The 16793-nt window shown below is 36.7% G+C and overlaps 1 protein-coding gene across 1 annotated transcript; it reads left to right on the forward strand.

Moving 5' to 3' along the window:
• The first annotated feature begins 4626 nt into the window (after window positions 1-4626).
• Window positions 4627-8094, forward strand: LOC130948513 (NAC domain-containing protein 78-like). Its single transcript, XM_057877261.1, has 6 exons — window positions 4627-5017; window positions 5142-5419; window positions 5695-5889; window positions 6276-6878; window positions 6963-7092; window positions 7240-8094. The coding sequence occupies exons 1-6, from the start codon at window positions 4864-4866 to the stop codon at window positions 7629-7631; spliced, it is 1752 nt and encodes a 583-aa protein (XP_057733244.1). The 5' UTR covers window positions 4627-4863; the 3' UTR covers window positions 7632-8094.
• Window positions 8095-16793: the final 8699 nt, after the last annotated feature.

Genomic DNA, 16793 nt, shown 5'->3' on the forward strand with positions numbered 1-16793 from the left:
TTCAACTCAAAGTTGTTCGCAGCTATAGGAGGCACCACAATGCTTTTTCCATAAATATCTGCAGTAGGAGCAGAGTAAGAGCCAAGTACTCTCCTTTGTTGCTCATTCCTATTCGGATTTGCCACATTGGCATTAGCAGCATTGATAGGATCCATAGTGGATTTTGCAGCCTTGTAAAGTCTTGCTTGTTGTAAACGTCACCTGAAAGTCCTTTCAAGTTCAAGATCAAAGTCTAAGAGAGGTTCTTTGTCTCTGTTCCTGTGCATACACAGACAGAAGACAAGAAAAGATGGAACTTTCTACGTCAGAGTGCAGAGAATTTCCAGTGAGGTAACCTGTGTAAAGAGATAAAAGTATTGAATAAAACAAACAAACACTAAAATTCAAAAATTACTAGTACAATTAAGACTAAAATTTTTGAAATTATTAGGCAAATTAAATAAGAAAAATTAAAATAAGACTAACTAGGAAACATCAAACTTAATTTCAGAAATTAAGAAAAATATTAGTGCTATTTATTTAAATTTTTTTTCGAAAATACTAAAGCAAAATTTAAATAAAATTAAAACTAAAACGCCTAATCTAAGCAATCAAATAACTAATAGTTGTTAATCACTATTAATCCCCGGTAACGGTGCAGAAAACTTGGTGCGGAATTTCTAACCACAAACTAACCGGCAAGTGCTCCGGGTCGTACCAAGTAATACCTCAGGTGAGTGAGGGTTGATCCCACGAGGATTAATGGATCAAGCAACAATGGTTGATTAATTTACTTAGTTAGACAAGTAGAAAATAGTTTTGAGAGTTCAAAGCATTAACAATAAATTCAGAATATCAGAAGACAGGCAGTAAATAAGTTGGAAATAATATATGGAGAGATAGTTAAGGCTTCAGAGTTATCTATTTTTCTGATTAACTTTCTTAGTAACTATTTCAATCATGCAAGATTTAATTCATGGCCAACTATATATGATTAAACCCTAATTCCTTAGACATTTTTAGTCTCCTCTAACTCTCATCAACCGCCAATTCCTTGGTCAATTAATTCCAATTAGAGGGTGAAGTTCAATTCTAGTTATATGCCACAGAAATCCTAATTACCCAAATATAAGAGGATTATATGTCACGTATCCCGTTAAATCCAGATAATTAGAAATTTAGGAGAAAACGTTTTCAAAATGTTGTTCAAGTAAAGAGCTTTTCCAAGTTATACAAGAACTCAATTAGAAAGAGGGTCATACTTCCGTTCCACCCAATTTTATAAAATAAAGAACGAAAATAATTCTTGAAATATAAATTAGTACATGAATTAAAATAGAAAAACAATAGAATTAATTGTAGTAATCAGCAAGTCTTTAATTGATGGATGTGGACCACTTGCTTTATAGGATCCACGCCTAACTTGGTGAAGAGCTGCGCTTTACTTGGTGTGAGGCACCAATGCTTGCGCCTAACTTGGCTTGTGAGGCAAGCTCCTCGCGCCTTACTTAGAGTGCAACAACATTGCTGGCACGTTGTTGTTGTTGTCTTGCGCCTAACTTGAGAAATCTCAAGTTAGGCGCAGCCTTAGCCGAATTAGTGGGAGAGAAGTGTATACTATTATATATCGTTGGAAAGCTCTGAAAGTTAGTTTTCCAACGCCACTAGAATCACATCCATTGGACCTCTGTAACTCGAGTTATTTAGGTTTGAGTGCAGAGAGCTCAAGGTTGATATCATCATTCGCTTTCTTCTTTTTTTTTAAGGAAACTCCATCAAATCCAGCCAAATGTTACCTAAAATAAACAGAATTACATACGACTCAAAGTAACATTCATAGTGGTTAAAAGATAATTAATTCTTGATTAAACTCAACAAATTAAATGCAAATTCACTAGGAAAAGATAGGAAAGATGCTCACGCATCATTTATCCGCACAACATAAATTACATATGCATTTAATGGATGTGGTGACAACTTATTTATATAGATCATTAGATCATGATATCTATATGAAAATCTATGAAGGACTACAAATATCTAAGCATCCAATGAATATTTTCAGGGGTTATACTCAGTTAAATTGCAGAAATCTTTAGATGGTCTAAAGCAATTTGGAAAAATATAGTATAATTGTCTTACTGAGTATCCGGTCAAAATGGAACTAAAAAAATGATGACATCTGCCATGTATTTTCATAAAAAAAATTCACATATGGATTTATTATAATTGTTGTGTACGCTAATGATTTAAATATGATTAAAACTCTTGAAGAGATTCCAACAATTATAAAAGTTGTAAAAGAAGAGTTTGAGATGAAAGATCTCAAAAAGACTAAAGTTTGTCTGGACCTACAGATCAAACATATAAACAATGGGATCTTTATTTATCAAATCGCATACACATAAAAGATTTTGAAGAGATTCTATATGGATAAGTTATATCCATTAAGTACCCCAATGATTGTAAGGTCTTTAGATATGAAAAAAGATCAATTCCATCCTAAAAAAGAAAATGAAAATATTCTTACTCTTGAAGTACCAAATTTCAATGCCATTGGAGCACTAATGTATTTTGCTAATAATACATGATCTGACATATCATTTGAGGTGAATTTACTAGCAATGTATAATTCCTCTCCAAGCAGAAGACATTGGAATGAAATCAAACAAAATTTTTGATATCTTTATGGAATAGTTGATATAGGACTGTTTTATCTATATGAATCCAAGTCACAATTAGTTGACTATGCAGATGTAGGATATTTCTCTGATCCACACAAAGAAAGATCTCAAATAGGATACCTATTCACATATGGCGATACTACAGCTATATCATGGAGGTCCATGAAATAGATGAAAGCAGCAACATCCTCTAATAATGCTGAAACACTAATAATACATGAAGCAAGTCATGAGTGTTTTTGGCTCAAGAGTTTAATCCAATATATTCTATCATCATGTGGATTGACTGATCATAAAATAGCTCCAACTATTCTGTTTGAAAATAATATAACATGTATTGCTCAACTTAAGTATGGATACATCAAAGGTGATAGAACAAAAAATATTTGTCTCAAATTCTTTTTCACTCATGACCTTCAAGTCAAGGCACGATTGATGTCTAACAGATCAGCTCAAGCAATAATTTGACAGATTTATTTACAAAGTCACTTACAAAATCCTCCTTTGAAAGATTGGCACATCAGATTGGGATGCGCCGATTTTGAGATATTAAATAATGCCGACAAGAGGGGGACGATGTACTCTTTTTTTTGTCAGATTTTTATCCCTATTAGATTTCTTTGACAAAGTTTTTAACAAGGCAGAACTCATCGCAAAGGATATTGTACTTTTTTTCTTAACTAAAATTTTTTTTCATTGAATTTTTCTTTAATAAGGTTTTAATGAGACATAATTCTAAATGGATATCTAAGGGAGAGCGTTGTGATATAGATGTCCATTAACGATCTATGATTTTCTTTATTATATGGACAACTGAGTTTTTCATAGTGAATGATTCAACATCTCAAGACAGACTAAAGTTAATGAAGTTTGAAAATATAAATTTTATACGCATATAAATAGAGAAGCATAGTCTAAAGTAGGGATAGAAATGGGCATCTTCGGGGCAGGGACCTCTCCCGCTCCCCGTCCCCATTTAAGAAATTGTCCGTCCCGTTTTATCCCCATCATATGTCTCTATTTATTTTTTTCAGCGGAGGAGGTGGATATCCACGGGTATCCGTGGATATTAAATTTAAAAAAAAAAAAGCTTTAACCATGATAAAATTTCATATAATTTAATTAAAATGTATCAAGTCTAACCCAATTCAAATACTTTTAATTTATTAAACCCAATTCAACATTATTCAACTAAATTTTCAACATACAAACTAAAAGAAAACGAAATAGAATTAAAAAATTTGTTACAAATTTTGGTCGATAATTATAACTCGGTGATAGTACTCTCTTCTTGTAATGATACACTTAGTTAGTGCAAATTTAGATATTATGCACATCATTAGCTTATTTCTAAATAAAATTAAAAAAAAAGAAATTAAACATATACTTAGATTATATATAAAGGATATTTAAATAATTTTACTCTAGTAAAAATTAAACGGACCCATAAAACAAATATTTTAGTTCTCGCTTCCAATCCTTGTTTATTTGTGGAGATAGGTCTTTATCCATGTAAAAATTTAACGGATCTCTTTTTTTTTTTTGTCGCGAGTAATTTTTTTGAATATCCGTGGATTTAAATTTTTTTGCCATTCTTAATGTGAAATAAAATACACACAACATTATATAAAAATACTTTTTTTTTTAATATATACACTCATTAATATATAAAACAATATATATATATATACACACTATATCATCTCAGTTATATTAAAATAATAATATTAATAAATATTAATATTACAATTTTTTATTTATTTTATAATAAAATTTATATATTTAAAATTTAGAGAATCTAAATTCTCTAAATTCTAAAATTTATGTTAACGAAGTATTATTTATTATCTCATTTTATGTTTTATTGTTTGTTTTGCCATATTTATCCGTCTTCAATATAGCAGCTTGATTATTTAGGAAGTGTTAGCTGACAAAAGTATTATTTAGTATCTACGTAAGTATTAACTAAAGTAGTAAAGTGCTAGAACCTTCTTTCTCCTCTAACATAGTAACATGGGGTGGGAACTTTGAACTTTCTATATCACCAAAAACGACTCAAAACGGGTCTCGTTTTGAACCTTGAACCCTAAATCCCCAATTCAAACCACTCTCTCTGATACTCGCAAAGCTCGCTCTTTTAGCTGATTAACCTGCTGTTCAATCGTCATCGTCATCGTCATCGTCATCGTCATAATCATACATGAGTCGAATACTCGGTCCCGGTTTCCGCTTCCACCCTACGGACGACGAACTAGTTCAATACTATCTCCGCCGGAAGGTCATCGGAAAACTCAACCACCACGACCACATCGGCGTCATCAATATCTACGACTATGAGCCATGGCAACTCCCCGGTTAGCTTTCTCTCAATAGCTGAATTTCGACCCTAATTTGTTTTCGGTGTCGTGTATCTTAGGGTTTCATAGTGAAATTAGAATTTTATGGTGGTGGTTGTTGTTGTTGTATGTGTTTTTTTAGAATTGTCGAAGCTGAATACTAGGGATTTGGAATGGTATTTCTTCACGGTTCTGGACAAGAAGTACGAGAAGGGGGAGAAGACAAAACGCGCCACCGTCAACGGTTACTGGAAGACCACCGGCAAGGATCGTGGAATCAAGTATGGCGATCGCCAAGTAGGCATGAAGAAGACCCTCGTTTACCATGAAGGAAGGGCTCCGACTGGCAAAAGATCAAATTGGGTTATGCACGAGTACCGGATGGTCGATGAGCAATTGGCGGAAGTCGGATATCAGCTGGTATATATATGTATATGAATTTGAACACGGCTATATTTTTTATTTTGAAATCTTTCTAAATTCGTTCGCATTTTTAATTAAATATCTGGCGTTTCGAAAGTTTGGAAAGTTTATAATTCAATATAGCTGGATACAATGTTGGAAATGGAGGGAGGGTTTATTATTATTATTATTATTTTGGGTGGGGGGGGGGGGGGGGCTGGGGGTGTTTGCAGAGTCAAGGTTTGTTTGTTTGATTGGTTTATTTGTGTTTTTGGTGGTGGTGGTGGGCGAAGGACGCTTTTGTGCTGTGTAGAATTTTTGAGAAGAGCGGGATGGGCCCTAAGAATGGAGAGAAGTATGGTGCTCCCTTTAGAGAGGAGGACTGGGTGGAGGATGGCGACCTGCTTGAACCGATTGCTGATGAACCTGTGGTTGAGCTGTCTGTTGACCAGAGTGATGCTTTCCTTGAAACTGATGACCTTGAGAAGGTTCGTATACAATCTTCGAGTCACTGATGATAGATTTCATAATAGTCATATTTCATTAATGCAGATGTGTGCCCCTTAACATTCACGAGGATTTGCGTGGCCATATGTTTCCACATTGTTATGTTAATTGTCTTGTTTTTGTCTCAGTCAAATCATTGATTTGTATGGTCAATAGAGATTAGGCTGATTTCAAAGATTGATTTTGCAATTCGTACCCATTTCTGATTCTGTCCTGTTTCTGTATCACTGGGATGATGAATCAAATTTATTCATGCGATTTGTATCGCGAATTGTCTGATACTGTCAACCTTGGTCAATGGTAGATATCCTCTTTTTCAGCTTTACTTTCTGTTCTAAGTTGATGATTTGAGATATTGTCTTAACAGAAAATTGGTACGCATGTGGTCGATGGAAGTGCTGATTTACCACCAAACCCTCCCAACTACTTTTATGGGGAGTGTAGTCACTATCCTCAGCATCAAGAAGAATTTGTTGAAGTTCCGAAACCTTTGGAAGGCACTGAAGGCCGGAATTTCGATGTAACTGGGCCATATGCTGAGGATACCTGTTTAGAAAATCATGAAATGAACCATAATGGGAATTCTTCAGAATTCATTTATGGTGACGTTAATTCAGATGAATTCATGGATTCCATTGTTGATCCTCTGATTGGTGCTGAATTATTCCTGGAAACAGATGATCTTCTGAACCCAATCGAGGGAAATTCCTCTGGGGCAGATCCTTATACAGTTGAGGGAAATCACCCTAGGGCTGATCCCTACGCAACTGAGGGAAATCCCCCTGGGCCAGATCCCTACACAGCTGAGGGAAATTATCCTGGGACAGATCCTTATGCTGTGGATATGTTAGATGAGTATCTTGCACTTCCAGATGATGATATTCTGAGATATATATCTTTTGATGATTCTCCTCCATCAATGGAGGGTGAACACCCTATTCTAGAGCAGATACCACCTCGTATCCAGCAGGTTAGATCTAACTACAGTAGCTTATTTACCTGCTACACTAATTACGACTTTATCTACCTATTAAACATCTTTGTTCATTGACAGAATGTGGAGGAAGAGGCCAAGGATGTTTCAGAGGAGAAACAACAAAAGGTGGAGGGAGAAGCTGCAAATATTTTCAAGACAAACAAACATGACCTTGAAGCAAATTCTAGCCGTGGAGGAGCTGCTTCAGGTGAGACTATTTCACTTAGCATCCTAATTTCTCCAGAATCTCACATATACCATGCAAAGCTTGTGTTCTAGTGGATCTAAGTAGCTTGTGAACTTGCATCCTATATTTGTACTGAGATGAGGAAACTCTTTGTTCACTGCCTGGCAGATGATGCAAATCCAATTGCAAAACGCTTCAAGAAATGGTTGGAAGACATCCCAGCTGCTCCCGCATTTGCTGCAGAGCTTCCATCCAAGAAGGATGCACTCCGGCTTCATTCTGCACCTCAGTCTTCAAATACTACTCATGTAACTGCAGGAATGGTCAGCATTACAAACATTACTGCAAGAGGCAATCACATGAATCCGATGGTGGAAAAGATTGGAGGAGGGTTCAACCATCCCATTATCTCTGCTGTTGTTTTGATACCTGTTTCTGGCTTACTTTGTGGCAAGACTCTGTTTGTGCTGACATATGGATGGGCTTTTCTGGTGACGTTTTCATTTCTGTTTGCCACCGTGACTTGCAAAATTGGAACCTTCATGTATTCTGGAAAATGAGAGTTATGAGGTCTGCTGTGAGACAATGGGGTGCGGTTGGTTATCAATTGGTAGTGATGGTACTCATTGTGTGACTCAAAGATATTACTCTATTTGAAAGTTGCACAACGAATACCCATAACGGCCTGCTGATATCCAGCCACCGCCCATTGGCTCCTTGTACACAAACCCCATCCAAATATATTTATCTATCAAGTGGGGACGTAACATGACTTGATTGGAGGTGTTCATTAGTAAAGCTAAAGATATATAGTCTTTTTGTCATAGATAGTCTTTTGTCTTGGTCTCTTAGATGGACTTCATCTGAAAGGTTATAGGGGTGGCTGTCCATAATAAATTGGAAGATAGTTGGACGCTTAGAGTTGAGGCATCTCGCTACCAAGATGTTGGTTAATCATTCATTGGAATATCTTGTATTAGTGGGATTTTCAGACCAGAATGAATGAATATATGTTTCATAGAATTGATGGCGTGCTTAGTCAGCTGTTTCATGATACTTACATTTTGTAGATAAAGTTTGTCCCAAGTGTGAAGTAATCTTCGTCGGCCAAATATCTTTTTATCAAGGCATAACATTTGATGATTTGAAAATTGGGTTCAATTTGATCTAGAAAAAACTTACATCAATTTATTTAGAGGTATTTCTGGAAAAATATTAGTCATTTTTTAAATGAATTTTTTTTTTGGTAATAAAAAGGGGCCTAAGCCCAAGGAAAGAAAAACATTAGTTACGGTCTTGAATTACATCAAGAGTATGAGGGAGTACAATCTTCTGAATATCTTCTTGTAATAGTGTTTCTAAATTTTTGGGAGCTATGTCCACGAACTTAAATCTTAAATCCCCATTCAAACTTTTCCTTGCTAACCAGTTAGAATTAGCTTATCTGTAAACATGGCAGAACTTTAACTCCCAAGATCTTTGTTTCATTTTAACAATTTCTCTTATCGTCTGATAATGGATCTGATTAATTCCTCTTTCTTTGGTGATAGAACTCTCAAGGTCTTTGTTTCATTTTAACAATTTTTCTTATTGTCTCATGATGGATCTGATTAATTCCTCTTTCTTTGGTGATAGACCTGAGAACTTCTTCTGCATCATTTTCCACAATGACTCGGCGATACCCATATCCCAAGCCATCCGCAACCCATGAAAAATTCCAAACATCTCCGCTTGCTCTGCACTGCAATAACCTGTGTTAGCTTCAAATCCACCAATCCACTCTCCCAAGTAAGTGCGCAATACACCTCCACATCCTGTTCTTTGTGTTCGATTGTTAGATGCTCCGTCTGTATTAAGTTTGACCCACCCCTGCGGTGGTGGTTTCCAATTTATCTGTATTTGTTTTGTTGTTGTTCTTACTATCTGTGACTGCTTTTTATTTATGAGGGCTTGCTTATAGTTTGTAATGTATTCTAGAATTCGGAATTTAGGATTGTTAGGTCTGGAGTACGGAGGGTTGAAAATTTTCTGACATCTCCATTTCCAGATCCACCAGCAAGTAGTTAGAAAGACATCTGTCCATTCATATTGAGAGTCCTTTCCATATCTGTTTCTCAGATTATTCACTATCCATTCCTCTAAATCTGATTCAAAAAAGTGGGGGACAGCTCCGGGATTTAGCATTTGAATCCACACTCTTGCTGTCTTAGGGAAGTCTCTTAATGCATGTATTGTTGTCTCAGCTTGCTCTGGGCAGTTATGACACGAATCACCCGTATTCATCATTCTAGCCCTTCTACTTGCCGTGAAAAGTCTGTTGTATGCCATTTGCCAAGCAAATACCTTTATTCTTTCTTGTCCTTTCCATTTCCAAAGATTTTGCCACAGGACATGCTTCTCGTTTGTTATCCCAGCTAGAATCTTATAGGCACTAGTTACCGTAAATTCTCCATCAACACTATGATTCCAGCAAAGATTATCTTGTCCTTGATTTTCAGGAATAATCATCTTATTAATCCTGTCCAATATTCTGGTTGGAAGATATTTTCTTAAGGATACCACATCCCAGCTACCATCCTCGAGTCTATAAGATGATATTGTTCTCCCCTCCTCATCCCTAGGCACTTGATTAATTGTCTGATTGGCCAAGATTCCTTCTTCTTTGAGCCACTTTTGCTTCCAAAACATAACCTGTTTTCCATCACCAACTATCCAGTGTGAGTTTTCCTGCATGACACTCCAGAGTTTAGTCAGCTCCTTCCAAAGAGGGGAATCCATTTTCTTGCTATAAGGTACTGTCCTGAATCCAAATTCTCCTTCATACCGGTGTTGGTATACTTTGGCCCAAAGGGTATTCTTCTCTGTTATGAGCCTCCAAATTAACTTTAATAGAAAAGCCTCATTCATCAGGTTGAGGCTTTTGAATCCTAGACCTCCCTATCCTTTCGGGTGACACAGAGTACTCCAACTAATGTGATGAACTCTCTTCTGGTTTCCTACTTCGCCCCGTATAAACTTTCTTTGCATTTTTTCAATTTCACTGCAAATTCCTTTTGGGATTCTTGTGTGCTGCATTTCATAGTAAGCAATAAGGGTGATGGCAGTACTTGCCAGGGTTATTCTTCCTGCTAGAGTTAGGCACTGGGCCTTCCAACCATTCAGTTTTTTCTGTACCCTCTGAAGAATATCTTTGAATCTTTCTTTTCCTTTTTTTTGGTTCGTGAAGGTCGCTCCTAGATATTTGCCAAGCTGTTGCTGTTCTTGGAATTGACACTTATTAACTATCTCTTTTCTACTATCCTGTTTCACATTCTTCGAAAAACATATTACAGTTTTGGTTGCATTAATTTTAAGGCCGGAGGCCTGACAAAATTTTTCCATCACTTCACAGACTTCCTCTATTTGATCTACTGAAGCTTCAGTAAAAACTAGTAAGTCATCAGCGAACAGCAAGTGCGATATAGCAGGCTCCTGTTTTCCAACTCTCATCGGCTTCCACTTTCGACCAGCCACTTTCTCCTCTATAAGCTGGGATAATTTGTCCATGGCTATTACGAAAAGGTAGGGGGATATCAGATCCCCCTGTCTTATTCCTCGAGAGGGTAAAATTGTGCTGGTCCTCCCTCCATTCCAAAGTAAGTTATAGGTCACAGTAGTAATGCAAGCCATAATGAGGCTGATCATCTCTTCTGGTAAGCCAAAATCTCTCAGACACCCTTCTATGTAACTCCATCTCAGCCTATCATAAGCCTTTTCGAAATCAAACTTTATAGCCATAAACCTTTTTTTTCCCTTAACTCTTTTCATAATGTGCATTATCTCCTTTGCAATAAGAATATTGTCTTGTATTTTTCTCCCTGGACAAAGCTCGATTGGCACGGGGAGATTCTGTCCTCCAACAAAGGTTTTATTCTCTCCACAATAATTTTACTGATACCTTTATAATTCACATTACAGAGAGCGATAGGGCGATATTGGGAGATGAACTCAGGATTTTGGATATTGGGAATCAGGGTGAGGAGAGTCTGGTTGTAGAACTCCAAAAGACTTGGGTTCCTCCATATTTGTTGAACAAATTGGTATGTGCTGTTTTGGACGACCTCCCAGTTTTGTTTGTAGAATAAACTTGGATAACCATCTGGCCCAGGGGCTTTTAAGGATCCTATAGAGTGAATGGCTTTTTTTACCTCTTCTCTGGAAGGATAAGCATACATTCTTCTACTCAACTCTTCATCAATTTGGGGATAGTAGCTCTTTATGATGTGAGGGCTTGGCACAATCCCTTCTTCTTTATATAAGTTCTCATAGAAGTTCATGGCAAGGTTCATCAATTCCTCCTGATCTTCCTCCCGGTCCCCATTCTGATTCCTTAATTTAAGGATTTTATTTTTCCTTTGTCTTATAATAGTTCTTGTGTGAAAATATCTTGTATTTCTGTCACCTTCGATGAGCCAGTTTTCTCTAGATTTCTGAAGCCACATCATCTCTTCCCTATCTAAAATCTCTTCTAATTCCTTATTCAGGTGTTTTTCAAGTCTCTCTAGAAACAAGTTTTTTCCATAGTCTGTTGCTCGTTGTATTCCACCCAGTCTTCTCATAATCTCCTTCTTCCTCTTATTAATGTTCCTAAAAGTTTCCTTGTTCCACCCTTTCAAAGCAATGGTTAGATCTTCAAGAGATTGTTTTAAGTCCATCTGATCCTTCCAATTCTGAGCAATATAATTACCAAAATCAGGATGAAGGCTCCACATAGCTTCATATCTAAATGGTCGATCCATGCGCTGGTTCTGGAAAGGATTTAACGTGATAAGAATTGGGTGGTGATCCGAATGCCTTCTGGTTAGAACTTCAAGCTTAGCCTCATCAAACCTTACCCTACAATCTGCATTAGATAGCGCCCTATCTAGTCTCTTAAAGACCCTTTCCAAACCATTCCATTGAGGGCCTCTCCATGTGAATTTAGCACCAACAAAGCCTATATCTATCAGCCCAGTATTCTGGATCCAACTAGCAAATCTTCTACAGGCATTTATGTCAGTCCTAGCTCATCCTTTCTTCTCATTAGGGTCAGCTATTTCATTGAAGTCACCCACTAGAAGCCACTCCCCCTTCTGGTTCAGGCCTATTTCATTTAGCTCCTTCCATAAGCTTCTCCTATTTTGCTCTTGGGGACTTGCATATACAGCAGTAAGAAACCAGCTTCTATCATTATTAGGTCTGATCTTCATATGTACATATTGCCTTCTAGACTTTAAAAAGGATACATTCATTCCTGGGTCTTTCCACAAAATCCATATGCCTCCGCTAAAACCGTTTGCCTCCTCCATATGGTGATAAGGCATACCGATACTATTTACTACACTTAGAGCTTTCCTACCACTACATCTAGTCTCCATAAGAATAACTATATCAAGATTATTTTCCCTAATAATCTCCTTAAGGGTATGACAGAAAGCTCTACTAGCCGCCCCTCTACAGTTCCAAGATAATATAATCATGGTAACAAGAGAGCTGGTACCTCAACAAGGCAAACTCCTTATATACTCTCCCCCACTAGGTTTTCTCCAATCATCTGGGATGTTCCCATGTCTTCTTTATCCTCTGCATCCATGCCTATTTCTCCGCTTGGGTTATTCCTTCTTTCCTCTCCTCCGAGACCTTGCTCCTTTTCATATGCTTCTAGTGCATCCACCATAATTTCTGATTCAATAGAGTGGAGATTTGGGGAGCTATAGTTTGGAGGGTCGCCCATGTCTTCATCCATCTGTCCTGTTTCAGGTATGAAAGATTCCTCCATGGGGGTGTCCTGTGACTGGGACTGAGATATGGTCCAATTGTGTTGATTGTGCATGGTATTAGGCTGGTTATGGTCATTGTTTGTGTCTTGCATGATAATGGGCTGGTTGTGGTCATTGTTTGTGTCTTGTGAGGGATCTTGGTTCTTTACTGGTTCTGATACTTTTGGGATCTCTATTATTTTGGTCAGGTTTAAGGTCTGGTTTGGATCATGATTTATTAGGCTTTGTGGAGCTAGATTGCCTTCACAGGTTTTGGTTCCAAGAGGGATTCTAGGGGTTTTGGTCTAGGTTATTTTAGCGGTGGGTTGTTTTTGGTTCTGAAGGGTGTTAGCATTTTGTTTGTGCTGATCTATAGGTCTTTGGCTCTTATCATTAGTGTTTCTGGTTGTTGTAGTCTTGTTTACAGCTTGGGTGGCTGATACGACCAAGTTCTTTTCTGGATGATTCTGTTCGCCGTTATTCTTATCTTGGTTTTCCTCATTTTCCTTTTCCTGCAGTACATCATACCTAGTACCTGTCACAATAGCTCTTCCATTCATCCCATTACTGCCTTCTCCAATTCCACTAGCCTCACCTTTGCCTGCCCTTCTTCCACGTGTTGGTCTTTGGACCACCATCCAAGGGCCATAGTTGTCACTTTCTTCTATCATGACTTGTTTGCCTTTATCTTTTTCTATAATTTCTACACTACTTTCCTCATTTCTAGGGGTGCTGATCTCCTGGTTGTGTCCTCCTCCTCCTCCTATTACGCTTTCTTTTTTCCCGTTGGCTACCTCCCTGTTAGCTTCTGTTATGGAAACTTTTGGGCAGGCGCTCTTTTCGTGTCCCACCATACCGCATCCAAAACATATGTTGTATAGACCCTCGTATTCTACCTTGTAGCGAACCCCATTTATAGAGTATTGGGAGATTAGAGGCTGATGTAGATCCAGCTGCACACAAAGCCTTGCAAACTTTCTTCTGCTTTTCTCAGCCGTATTTGTGTCCACTTTAAGAGTCCTTCCAATAACATCACCAATCTTTTTTAGCATATTTCCATCGTAATATTCAATGGCTAATCCCGGAAGCCTTACCCATGCTGCAATCTGGTCAATCGTTACTTCAATAGGGTTGAAGTCCGGTTTCCATTGCCTAATTGAGAGATAGTGGTCAAAATCTTCCAAGGGCCTTCAGTTAATGCGAAATCGAGGTCTTCTTGAGAATAAAATTTCACTTTAAAGAAATCATTTCCTATATCAATCACATCTATGCTTCCCATCTTGCTCCACATAGCCTCCAATCTTCTAGTTAAAGCCATTAAAGATATCTTCCTCCCCAACAGCTTAATGATCAATGTCTCCTACCAGGGATTTCTGAGTTTCTTCATGGCTGCCTCATTAATAGCAAAATTTACAATGCCTTCCACTTTTTCCACCCTAATCTTCAATTTTTCTTTTTGCAGGTTCTCTTTCTCTTGTTCTTTTTGGCTCCTCCTGGCATCCTCTTCCTCCTCCATATGCTCTTCATCTTCTGAAGAGGAGGATATATCATCTTCTTCCATTTCCACAGGTAGCTTTCCTCCCCTAACGGTGTCGCTGAAGGATCTTTTAGGAGCGTCCATAATTGCAGTGGCTTCATTTTCCTTCCCTTCTCCAATCATCCAATCTTCAACTCTGGGGATAAAGGCTGATTCATTTCTTTCAGTGAAGTGTCTTCCTTCGGACTCTGTCCTGACTTTTTTTCCCAATCTTTGTTCATCTTCTTGTCTTTTCCTATGGAATGTGTCTGGAGTATGAGATCTTGAATGCCCTCCCTTGACATAACCGTCCCTCATGATGTATCAAGGTGGAAAAATAAAAGGACGGTGGCTATGGCTACTTTCTACCGTTGGTATTTTGAATTCTCTGGGAACTTCTCGAAGTCGCATAAATCCATACAAGCCCATATATTCAGACGCACGCTTCTTCTAGCACGTCGATTTCACGCGCCTTTTAATTTAACAGATTTTTCAATCAACGAGTGCACGTTTTTCTTCTTCTTCTTCTTCTTCTTCTTCTTCTTTCGTTATCGTCGTCACCAACACCACCACCTCCTCTTCCTCCTCCTCCTCCTCCTCCTCCTCCGCTTCCTCCTCATTTTTTTATTGGAATTTCTTCTTCTCATTCTTTTTTCCTCCTTCTCCTCCTTATCTCGTTGTTGAAGATAATGAATAATTTAAGTTTAGATTATCAATTGAACGAAATTGATTATTGTTTTGAATTCAGTCAAGTAGCTGATGTGTGGTTCGATTCTAGTTAATTTTTTCGTTAGTAGTTTATGATTCTGTAGGTGAATAATATTTCATCATTGATGATTTGAATTGAATGTAATGTAAAAGTTCTGCATTGGAGAAAATATTTTTCTGTATTTGCAGTAAATTTGGGTGTAACACGAAGTTATTTGGTGTATTTTTTAAAAATTCTCGGTGTATGTGTGCTGATAAATTTTGCCTAATTTAAAACTCTTCTCCATTCTCCTCATCTTCTGCTGCTTCTTATTCTCCTTTTTCATCATCATCTTTTTTTTTATTCATCTTTGTTTTTCTTGTTTTATATTCTCAAGTTTTTTCTTGTTTTATTCCTTTAACAAGAATAAAAACAAAAAAATCAAACAAAGAAGAAGAAACACATAATGGTATAAAATTATATAGAAGATGATGAACTTACATTCATTCAACGAAAAGAAAGAAAGAAATAAGAAAAAGAAGAAGAAGAAAAAATACAGCATTAGAGGAAACACTTTTCTGTATTTGTAGCAAATTTTGGTGTAACACGAAGATATTTGGGTGTATTCTTTAATAATTTTTTGTGTAAGTGTGATGATAAAGTTCTGCATAATTCAAAACTTCTTCTCCCTCCTCCTTATCTTCTGCTGCTGCTTCTTTTTTTCATCATCATCACCATTTTCTTCTTCTTTTTTTTATTTATCTTTTTCTTTTTATTTTACCTTCTCAAGTTTCTTCTTGTTTTACTCTCTCACCAACACCACCTCCTTCTCTTCTTCCTCCTTCTTTTTTCATTGGAATTTTTTCTCCTCTTTCTGTTTTCTCCTTCTCCTCCATCATCAGTTATCTCGTTGTTGAAGATAACGAATAATTCAAGTTCAAATTGTCAATCAAACCAGAACGAAATTGAGTATTTTGAATCTAATCAAGTGGCCGGGTGTGGTTCGATTCTAGTTAATATTTTCGTTAGTAGTTTATGATTCTTTAGGTGAATAATATTTTTATTTGTGAAAATTGTTGTTCATCGTTGATGGTTTGAATTGAATGTAATGTAAAAGTTCTGCATTAAAGAAAATATTTGTATGTATTTGGATATAACACGAAGATATTTGAGTGTATTCTTTAAGAATTTTTTGTGTATATGTGCTGATAAGTTTTGCATAATTCAAAACTCTTGTTCTCCCTCCTTCTCATCTTCTGCTGTTTCTTCTTCTTTTTCATCATGATCATCATCATCTTTTTTTTCTTATTTTATCTTCTCAAATTTCTTCTTTTTTTACTCTTTTAACAAGAATAAAAACAAAAAAAAATCAAACAAAGAAGAAAAAACACATAATGGTACAAAATTACTTGGAATAGGATGAACTTACATTCGTTCAACTAAAAGAAAGAAAGAAATAAGACAAAAAAAGGAAAACAATGCAGCATTGGAGGAAACAGTTTTTTGTATTTGCAGCAAATTTGGGTGTAACACGAAAATATTTGGGTGTATTCTTTAAGAATTTTCGGTGTATATGTGCTGATAAGTTCTGCATAATTCAAAACTCTTCCTCTTCCTCCTCTTCTTCTTCTGCTGTTTCTTTTTCTTCATCTTCTTATTTCATATTTGAGGTAATGACCAAATCAGTACCCGAAAGATTAAAACGCTGACATTTTGGTACCTGACTATTGTAATTGACAAA

Source organism: Arachis stenosperma, chromosome 9, assembly GCF_014773155.1.
Source record: "Arachis stenosperma cultivar V10309 chromosome 9, arast.V10309.gnm1.PFL2, whole genome shotgun sequence".
In the NCBI taxonomy this organism is placed as follows: domain Eukaryota; kingdom Viridiplantae; phylum Streptophyta; class Magnoliopsida; order Fabales; family Fabaceae; genus Arachis; species Arachis stenosperma.